Source organism: Chrysochloris asiatica, unplaced genomic scaffold, assembly GCF_000296735.1.
Source record: "Chrysochloris asiatica unplaced genomic scaffold, ChrAsi1.0 scaffold00023, whole genome shotgun sequence".
Classification (NCBI taxonomy): domain Eukaryota; kingdom Metazoa; phylum Chordata; class Mammalia; order Afrosoricida; family Chrysochloridae; genus Chrysochloris; species Chrysochloris asiatica.
This window is the reverse complement of record NW_006408541.1, coordinates 19,674,479-19,684,185: the sequence shown is the minus strand read 5'-3', so window position 1 is coordinate 19,684,185 and position 9,707 is coordinate 19,674,479. Positions and strand designations below refer to the sequence as shown.

General features: G+C 49.1%; 1 protein-coding gene across 3 annotated transcripts in view; it reads left to right on the top strand.

Moving 5' to 3' along the window:
* Positions 1 to 1,621: 1,621 nt before the first annotated feature.
* The window catches only part of HNF4A (hepatocyte nuclear factor 4, alpha), a 30,211-nt gene continuing 22,125 nt past the window's right edge, over positions 1,622 to 9,707 (top strand). For 2 of the 3 annotated variants that reach the window (XM_006839272.1, XM_006839273.1), the window contains exons 1-3: positions 1,622 to 1,809; positions 6,022 to 6,196; positions 7,281 to 7,375. In XM_006839272.1, coding sequence (XP_006839335.1) covers positions 1,695 to 1,809; positions 6,022 to 6,196; positions 7,281 to 7,375 — 385 coding nt within the window. In that variant the 5' untranslated portion in view covers positions 1,622 to 1,694. Of the gene's footprint in view, positions 1,810 to 2,917; positions 3,014 to 6,021; positions 6,197 to 7,280; positions 7,376 to 9,707 lie in introns of all 3 variants that reach the window. The other variant, XM_006839271.1, reaches the window with a different exon arrangement.

Genomic DNA, 9,707 nt, shown 5'->3' with positions numbered 1-9,707 from the left:
ACTGCTCGTCCATGAATTGGTCCACTTTTGCTCATGTTGTTGTTGTTAGGTGCCATCGAGTTGGTACTGACCCATAGCGACTTTTGCTAATAGGTGTTATCAAATCTGTCCAACCTGCCCACTCAATCACTCATTAATTCATTCTCACTAATTCACTCATTCATTAATTCACCCATACATGCACTCATTCACTCATTAGTTCATTCACCCACTCACTCATTTGCCCACTCATTAATTCACCCACCTTCTCATTCATTTATCTACTTGCTCATTAATTTGCTCACTCTTGCTCATGGTTGTTCCCAAGTGCCTCTGACCTGCCCTTCTGATCTGCAGAGAAGAACAGGCTCTGGGGCCTACAAAGTCCTACCAATGACTTCCCTCTCTAGCTTCTACATGGAGACTCCCCCTCTCTCACCAGCTAGACAGGGAGACCTGCAAAGAGTCTTCACAGAAGAGTGTCATAGGAAAAGACGTGAACCAAAGGAAGGCAGACCCAGAGACTTCGTTGACAGGGTCCAGTCCAAAACAAAGCTACAGGGTCCCCGGTTCAAACATCACAAAGCATTTCAAGATGGTACCAGTGGAGTATTAAGCATGTGAGGGACCTTTGGAGTAGAGGTTCTAGTTCCTGCCCAGGTAGTATGCCCAGCTCTGCAGTCAAGAGATGGTGCAAGGAACAAAGGAGCTGGGTACAACTTGGTGTTTTGCTCACCCTACCTCACTGAGTAGTACTTAACCCACCCTCGGAGGGTGCACATTTTTAGAGGAGGAAACTGAGGCTCCAAGAAGCAAATAATTTACTGGAGGCCACAGGTGGTAGGTGCCTGAATGCAAATCCAGGTCTTTGGGGCCCATAAGCCCTGGGTGGGGGTGGGGTGGGAGTGGGAGCAGAGGTGAGGGAAATGGGAGGTTAGAACAGAATAAAGGGTGGTGGTGCTTATCCCCAAAGCAGTGCCGGTCCTGGGAGCTGTGGGGGCTTCAAGGGGCCTTGGTAGGGTCTTGGAGAGCAGGAGAGAGCAACCGGGAATAGAATTTGGCCTTCCCAGACCTCGAGTCCATTCTGGTCCCTCTGGGAAGGACAGAGAAGAAATGGGAAGTGGGTCCCAGAAGAGGTGTCTGGAGTCTGGGATTCAGGTTTCGAATCCATGAACTACGAGTATCTGCAGGAGCATGAGGGGAAATGTCTGTGTTGGGGACGTTATGGATTAGGGTGTCTTGGACTATAAGTGGTTATTAGTCTGAGCATAGCAGTTAGAAATCAGACTTGGAGTGAAGATGACTTGGCCTGGCGAAGTTATAGATCTAGTGAGAGTACCCGTAAGCTATTGTGCCTGTCTTAAAGACTCCATAACTGAATCTTGGTGAGTTGGGGCCCCAACATTGTAATTAGCACCCCGAGTGCCAGTCAGAAACCAACAAACAGCCAAATCCCAGCGGCCCCGCCCAGCCTATCCACCAGTGGGGGACTAGATTAACCATTAACCCCCACCCCTCCCCGGCAGAGCCTCCACCCCTGTGCTGAGCCTAGGTCACCCTCCAGGTAGATCCTCGCAGAGGACGGTTTGAGACACAGGAAGGAGAGAGGGTGCCTGGAAGGAGACAGTGCACGGCAGGGGCCGAGGCTCTGCCCAGAGCCTTCAGGGTGGGCATCCTGGGCTGGACAGGTGACTGAAGTGTGGCAGCAAGGGAGAATGCGCCTCTCTAAAACCCTCGGTGACATGGACATGGCTGACTACAGTGCTGCGTTGGACCCGGCCTACACCACCCTGGAGTTTGAGAATGTGCAGGTGCTGACGATGGGCAATGGTAGGTGAGGACAGGTGTGCCAGTTGTGCCCAGATACGGAGTGGGTCTTTGGCAATCTGGATTGGGAGGGGAGTGATGGAAAATAGTAAGTTGGTCCTATAGAGCTAGCACAGGTGTTGCCAGATGAGGCAAATGTGCCCAGGTACGGAGACCAGAGGCATTCTGGGTAAGGGTAGGCCTGCAGAGGCAAATTCACAGGTATTCCTGGAAAGCCCTTCCAGTCTCCATGACCTCAGAGCTGGTCCTGCTTGGCATGTCACTGGGAAGGGAAACATGGTCCGCTTCCTCTTGACATGCAACCCCAGTAATTCCACCCGGCACTGTCCCTTCGGAACCCCTTGGGCCTAGGCCCAGATATATGGAAAGGTGTATCCTGTCCCTGGACATGGTAGGTGGAGCCACCCACTGCAAGTCAGGGTGTCTTTGAAGCTTTTTTAGAGGTGGATCCCCCCCTTAGAGAAACGAAGTTTTCAAGGGACGTTTGGCTAGCTAAGAGCCTGTGTTGTGTATGCTTTCCTGTGTGTGGTGTGGCCCTCGTCCTGGTGCACACATATGAGTTTCTGTAGAAGTGTGTGGATGGGGTCAGTGTGCTGTGTAGGCACGTGCGTGTGTGTGGGTATACCAGTGTCTGTGGGGAGCCAATTACGTATTTGTGTTCATGTGTCTGTTACCTGTGGACATTTCCATGAGTATCTTGTTCATTGTGTTGGTCTGTGTCTGTGTGTTTGTGTGTGTCTGTGTGTTTGTGTGTGTCTGTGTGTTTGTGTGTGTCTGTGTGTTTGTGTGTGTCTGTGTGTTGGTCTGTGTCTGTGTGTTTGTGTGTGTCTGTGTGTTTGTGTGTGTGTCCCTGTGTCTGTGGCTGTTGGTACACATGTGCTGTCTATGTGGGTCCATGCCTGCTTTCACATGTAGATGTGGATATTATGTCCTTGTGATTTCCATACGTATGTCCTATATGGGCATTCTGCTCTGTGCTCCTGCGTGTACCTGTTTCAGGTGCTACGTGGATACCTTGTGTACTAGGGACCAACTGCTGTGTGTGATTTTATCTTTGCCATTCACCAATACGAGATTCCCATCGGCAACATGGCTGCTTGTCTCTGAGCAGATTTGTGTGGCTCATGTGTTGCTGGAAAGATTCTGCATCCTCTCCAACATCACTGGGGTGGAGTGTGGGGTGGGGACTGTGTTCCTCCACAAGGCAGTCTGGAAGTCAGGAAGCTCTCTGGCTGGGAAGAGTCCTAAATGGTCACAGGCCAGCCTTAGAGGAGAGGTGGCAGCTGGCTGAACTACTTAGCCTGCCACTTGCCTCCTTTCTACAGCTTGGAGCTACACAGCTGGAGCCCAGCTGTGGTTTCAGGTGAGGTGGTACCGCTGTGGTCAGTCTCACTAAGGTAATTGCCCATCCCTGGCATCCACTCACTGTGTGACCTTGGGCACACCACTTGCTGTCTCCTAGCTTCAGTGTAGTCTACAAAATGGGAGGAATCACGCAAGCCTGCTGGCCAGTGACTTTAGGGACTGTCCAGGGCTCACACACTGAAAAAGGTAAACAAGGAGGTTGCTGGGGGGTGTTGTGTGATCCAACAGGGACAGTGTGTGCTGTCATAGTCTTGGCCACTGCCCAGCCTCGAGCTGCTCCCTGGTCCTGGTCATCACCCTTTCAAAGCCTGTATTCCCAGATCCCAGGAACTATGTGTTTCTAAGACAGAGGTTAAGTCTGGCCCCAAACAGGACAGCCTCTGGCTCTGGAGCCAGAAAGACCTGGGCCAAACTCTGACATAGATTCTTCCTACCTGTGGGAACTTGGCAAGCCACATTGCCACTCTGAGCCTCACTTTCCTCATCTGTAAAATGGTGATAAGTAAGTGTACCTTCCAGGGCTGACCAGTGAGGTACCTGAGTTCTTTGCACTGGTAGTTGGAACTGGCCTCCACATCAGTGGTCTCAAGACTCGAAGTTTCTGTAAGAAGCGTCTGCATTCCCAGAGTCTGGGGGGTGGCCTGAGAATTGGGGTTATGTGAGGTTCTGAGGATAACCCTCACTCCCTTTTGTCCTCCATTTAGAAGCAGCCGTACCAGGGGATCCTTACTTATCACAGATTCTAAAGACACTTCACATGTGAGCACTGGCCAGAGAGGGATCCAGCACACCTGAGCTAGGCCCAGCTCTTCTATTTAGCAACAGTGGGGTGATCCTGGGCAGGTCACCTGTCCCCTCCAAGCCTTGTTGTTGCCCCTGAAGAATGGGGCCTTCCCTGCACCCTCTGGCCAAATGACCGGGAGTATCGGCTTGCCCTGGGAATGGGGAGGGGGTGTGGTGGGTCAGCTTATTCTGGGTAGTGACAGATTAACCAGTAAACAAGGTAAGCATGGGCTTACTTGCATTTACTTACTTATCTGTGGTGAAAATTTTCTCATTTTGTCACCACCTTAAAGATTCTGCTTCTAGGGCTAGTGGTGTCTATCTCTCTCCCAACCCCAAAGCGCCTTCCTACAGAATCAAAGCCTCTTCTTGAATTTTCAATTCCTGACAGGAGTAGATTATCCAATAAGCAAGGTAAGCAGGAGTTTACTTGTACTCCATACTAATCTTAGTGAACAATTCCACATACTTTCACCACAGTATGTAAACACAAGTAAGCCTGGGCTTACTTGGCTTTTTGGGTACTCTGCTCGTGGCCCTGGGGGTTGGGGGTGGATGTTGTGGAGTCAGCTCTCCCGGGGGTCTGGGAGGTGAGGTGGAGGGAGAAAGGGCACCAGTGTGGTTTAACCATTACCCCCATCTCAGGGGATAATTCACCAAGTGGAGAGGTCCACACTCCTGGGCACACGTGGAGTCTCGGGAGATGTTCAGCGGGGCAGTGGCCAAAGTGAGGGCAATGGTGTGTGTTTGCTGGGAGTTGTAAACTCTGAGAGGTTTCTTTTGCAGAAATGTTTTTATTTCACAAATACTGATAGATAGATAGATAGATAGATAGATAGATAGATAGATAGATAGATAGATAGATAGATAGATAATGATTCATTGAATCCTAACAGCTCTAACAGAACTGTCTTTCTCCCCATTAACAAAGGAGGGAACAAAGATTTGGAGATGTGAACTAACTCAGCCAAAGTCAGTCAGCTAAGGTGTGGGGAAGCTGGGATTCGAAGCTGGACGTGAGACTGCAGAGTTTGGGTTCTTAATTCTATAATCTGTGCCTCTCTCCACTTCTTCACTGGATATCCCCTTAGGAGTCCAGGGCTAAGTTCAGGGGCCCTGTGGAAATGTGTGTGTGTATGTGACTATGTGGTGTGCTTGCATGCATTTTTTTCTGGGGAGATAGTCTATAACCATTTCATTATGTTTCTTGTTAAGTGCCGTCAAGTCTTGCTTATTAAAAAAAAAAAAAAAAGTTGTCAGATGCTGAAATAAAAAAGAAAGAAAGTACACAAACAGACAAGTCAAACTGCCCCAGTAAGGAAACTGAGGCACAGGGGAAAGTGAGTTGAGGAAAAGCCAAGACTTGCCCAAGGCCACAGGCAAGTTAGTAGCAGCATCAGAGTGGTACCCAGGACTCCTGGAACCTAAGTCAAGGTCTTCACCATCCTGCCTCTTATCCTCCATCCTCACATTTCTACAGACCCCAGTACCTTTTCTTTTGCCTCCCAGACAGGAAGTATTTGAGAGGTGCCCCAATCCTTATCATGATTCTCCCAGGAGGGTAAATAAGTGAACGTTCCCAGTGCATGTCTGTCCTTCTCCCAGGTAGAGTCCTGGCCTCTAAGCTGAGCCCCATATAGACCTGGTCACTCATAGAGAAATGCAGGGTAGGACCTAGCTTTGGGAGAAGCTGGGGGTTATTTGTCCTTTCCACAGTTGTCCCTCATTGAAGGGGGAGTCTACCAGAGTGGTATGCTCTCTAGAGGTGGCCAGATTTGCATTCCTTCCCAGAGAAAGGCCCAAGTAGTGACCTTCACCATGGGGAAAAGCAGCTGTTCACAAACAACTCAGTGAAACCCATGTCACAGCCACCCCCAACTTACAGATGTGAAATGGCAACTCCAAAGGGCCCAGTGCTTTTGCCCAAGGTCGTGGATGTTGAAGTAGGATTAGAACCAGGTCTGGCTAAAGCCCGGGAATGATCTCTATCAAGGCCATATTTGCACCCACCAACAAGAGGGGTCTCTCTGCCCCTCCTGAGTCCATGCCCCATCTCTTCTGACATAGACACATCCCCATCAGAAAGTGCCAACCTCAACACAACCAACAGCCTGGGTGTGAGCGCCCTGTGTGCCATCTGTGGGGACCGAGCCACCGGGAAACACTATGGGGCCTCGAGCTGTGATGGCTGCAAAGGTTTCTTCCGGAGGAGCGTAAGGAAAAACCACATGTACTCCTGCAGGTGAGGAGCCTCCCCGCTCAGGGCCTTAGTATCTCCAACTGGGAAATGGGTCTGTCTTCTTTATGATTGGGTCCCAGAGGCATGTGTCCTTCAAGGCTCTCCTGGTTTCTTAGGCCTTGGGGAAACAGATGAGAACATCTAGCCTAGGAATCCCATCAACTGGTTGTAACGTTATTTGCTGCCTTTTATTGAGCTCTTGCTATATGGCAGGTGACATACTAAGTCTTTGCAAGCATTGCCATATGGAACCAGCCCAGAAATCCCATTGTTATTATTTCAGTAAATGAGGTTTAAGGCCTACCCTCCTCTGAAGCCTCAGAGAATGGGGTTATTCTCCAACCTGGTGCTTTTCTGGGACAAATGGGGGATTGACTGTAGGCCTTTCCACCTATGGCCTTTCCAATGGCCATAGAAACCTATGGTCAGGCCTCCTTCAAAAGATCTCATTGATGAGGTATTCTGTAAACCTTCAATCAATTCACAATTAAAGTTAAAAAAAAGAAGAAAAGAAACCAACCAGATTTCCCATTCTGGGTCACAGCAATAATAAAACACTAACAGCTATCAGTTCTGAGCACTTTGCCAAGCTCCTGATGGACATTATCTCACTTTTACCTGCCAACACCTCTCTGAGGTAGTTACTAATGTTATGCCCATTTTATAGATAAAGGAAGCTGTGGCTTGGAAAGGGCTAGGCATTTTCCCAAGGTCACCAAGGGTGGAGACAGGGTTGACACTCAGGGCCCCACCCCTGCCACCCTGCTGAACTACACCTTCCTCATCTTCCCCTGCAGAGAGCGATTCTGCAACCAGCTCACCATGGATCCTGGGCCTTTAGATGTGTGATGGGAATTTCAATGTGCTGGGACTCAAAGGGATAGGGTTCAGCTCAGCTCAGCCACTGAGTGACCTGGGGCTGTTTTGTTGCCTCTCAGGCTAGAGATGGACTTTAAAAGAGTCCTCAGGGCCTTTTCAACTTCTGGTTGGTTAGCATGGGGGTCAACCAGATGGTCAGGATCCTAGTTCCTTTCTGGGTGGGGGAAGGGTGTCCCTTCTTGACCCAAACATCCAAAGCCCTCCCCAGGTTTAGCCGACAGTGCGTGGTGGACAAAGACAAGAGGAACCAATGCCGCTACTGCAGGCTCAAGAAGTGTTTCCGGGCTGGCATGAAGAAGGAAGGTGAGCCTGGCCCTCCCCTGCCACCCCACTGCTCACCCACACCCAGAGCTCCTCAGAGTCATTTACAAACTTTATGACTAGATGACAGCCCCCAGGGTGACTGGCTCTTAAGAGAAAGGACTTGCTAATGGCTGAGAGGAGGGAGGACCAGGAAATCTAGCCTTAGGGAGGGGCTGGACTGGGCTTGGCATTGAGAAAGATTCAAAGAGATAAGCTCCCACTCTCAGCTATTCCATTTCCGGCAGCAACTGCCACCCCTATCTACTACCTTCACTACCACAGGACAGCCTCTCTCAGTACAATACTTCAAATTTCAGGAAATGGTCTTACAAACACCCACCACCCTGACATAATCGATGTGACCAGCTGAGAGCTCTATTTCTGAACTTCCTGTCCCAGGGGCAGGCACCCCAATTCTTCTCGTCCTCATCCATGCCCCAGGGCTCTCTAAAATTTCTATATTCTAGAAAATGGAAACAAATTTCTAGGCTTGCCCTGGGTGAAGGAGGATGGGAAGATGGAAGATGATGTTAAAGTCTTGCTAGACATCAGCTGCCAGCAGCTACCAAGCACTTTTTCTCCCATTTGATAACTTTTTTTTCTTTCTCATGATGATCGTGTGAGGTTGACACTAGTATTATTCCCCCTGTTTTTAATAATTGAGGAATAGAAGGTCCAGACTGGCTAAGCAACTTGCCTAAGGTCCCACAGCTGATCAATGGAAGACCTGAGGTTTGAACCCCAAAAGCTTGAGACTCAAGTTCAGTGCTGTTTGGACAACACTTCAGTTGTACCTGCTCATGCCCTCCAGACCTCAGAAATATTTAAACATTTTTTCAGCTCAAGTTCATGAGGCAGATCTCTTTCAACTGCTGCTCAAAGGAATCTGAGTTCATTTTCTAATCTCTTTGTTTCTTTTTTCCCTGAATCTCATCTCTCTCAGCTCAGGGACTGACTCCAGACCTTCACTCTAGTCTAGGGCTATGCCATGGAGCCAAACCCAGAGTCTAGCCTGTACAGACACACCCACCCCACCCACCTCAGGAACAGGAACTTGGGACCCAGCCTGCCTCAGGCCTGCTGAGGTGGGGAGGCCTGGCTTGGACAGCTTCCACCTCTCCTCACTGCCTCTGAACCCACTTACTCTTCCTCTAACCTCAGAAGTAACTTCTGTGTACCATCTGTACAGGGCGCTAGTCTGAACAAATGAGCCCTGTTGGAAGATCTGGGCCTCCTAACCCAGATGAAGGAGTAGATAGTCTCCAAGGCCTCCTGTTGCTCCAAACACCACAGTTCTAACAGCCAGACCCCCATGATTTCATTGTGGGAGAGGGGCCTTTTTAAACTACCAACTTCTGTCTCCTCCGCCCTGCCCAAGTTTCAGTGGAGTTGATCCTCACTGGCCCACTCTCTCCTCCAAGATGAAAGTCACTTTGTAGAAGGAGAAACATTATGAATGGGGATGTGATGCACTTATGAAGAACTGGAGACAAAAAAAAGAGATGGAGAATGACAGTCTAAGGGCCTCAGAGTCTATTATTCTGTTATCCCAATAGCCTGACTTTAGAATTATGTGATTGTCCAAAGGTTATTAAGGCTTGTGTTCAAGAGAATGAATCTTTCATGTTGATACTTTAGGCCTTGAGACAGGCAGGTAAGAAGAGGAGTTGGCAGTCAACCTAAGTAGATGGCTCCTTACCTAGGCTGGATACAGGTGGTCAGTCTTTCTATATATCTCTTGTTAAACATTCAGAATATTTTCACATGTGTAACTTCAGGGAGGTTCCTGCCCCTCCAGGCTCCAGTTCTCCCATCTATAAGATGAGGGGCTGGATTGATGTCTCCAGCTCTGTGGGTCTAACTACACACTACTGGTAACACCAGGAATGTATTCTTGTTCCCTGATCCTCTCACTGAGCAGATTCCATGTCCCACCTCTTAGAAAGAGTTGGAACCCCAGTTCATTCATTTTTAGTTTGGCCTTGAAAATAGCAGTTTGCTTCGGGGAACTGACATCATACCAGGAAGACAGGAAGGTTGGCTGATAGCAAGTGAGTTACTGGGCTAGTAATCACTGGTTCTTATTTACATGTTTGAGCAAACCTGACTTGACACATGCAATCTCTTGGTTGCTTTGAGAATGCCACCATGGTTAAGCTCTGGGGAGTAAGGTTATTTATTATCATTTCTACCTATGTCTTAAGGAGCTCTGGTAGCGTAGTGGTTACGAATCGGGCTGCTAGCCTCAGGGTCAGCAGTTCGAAACTACCAGCTGTTCCGTGGGAGAAAGATGAGGCTTTCTGCTCCCGTAAAGATTTACAGCCTCGGAAAT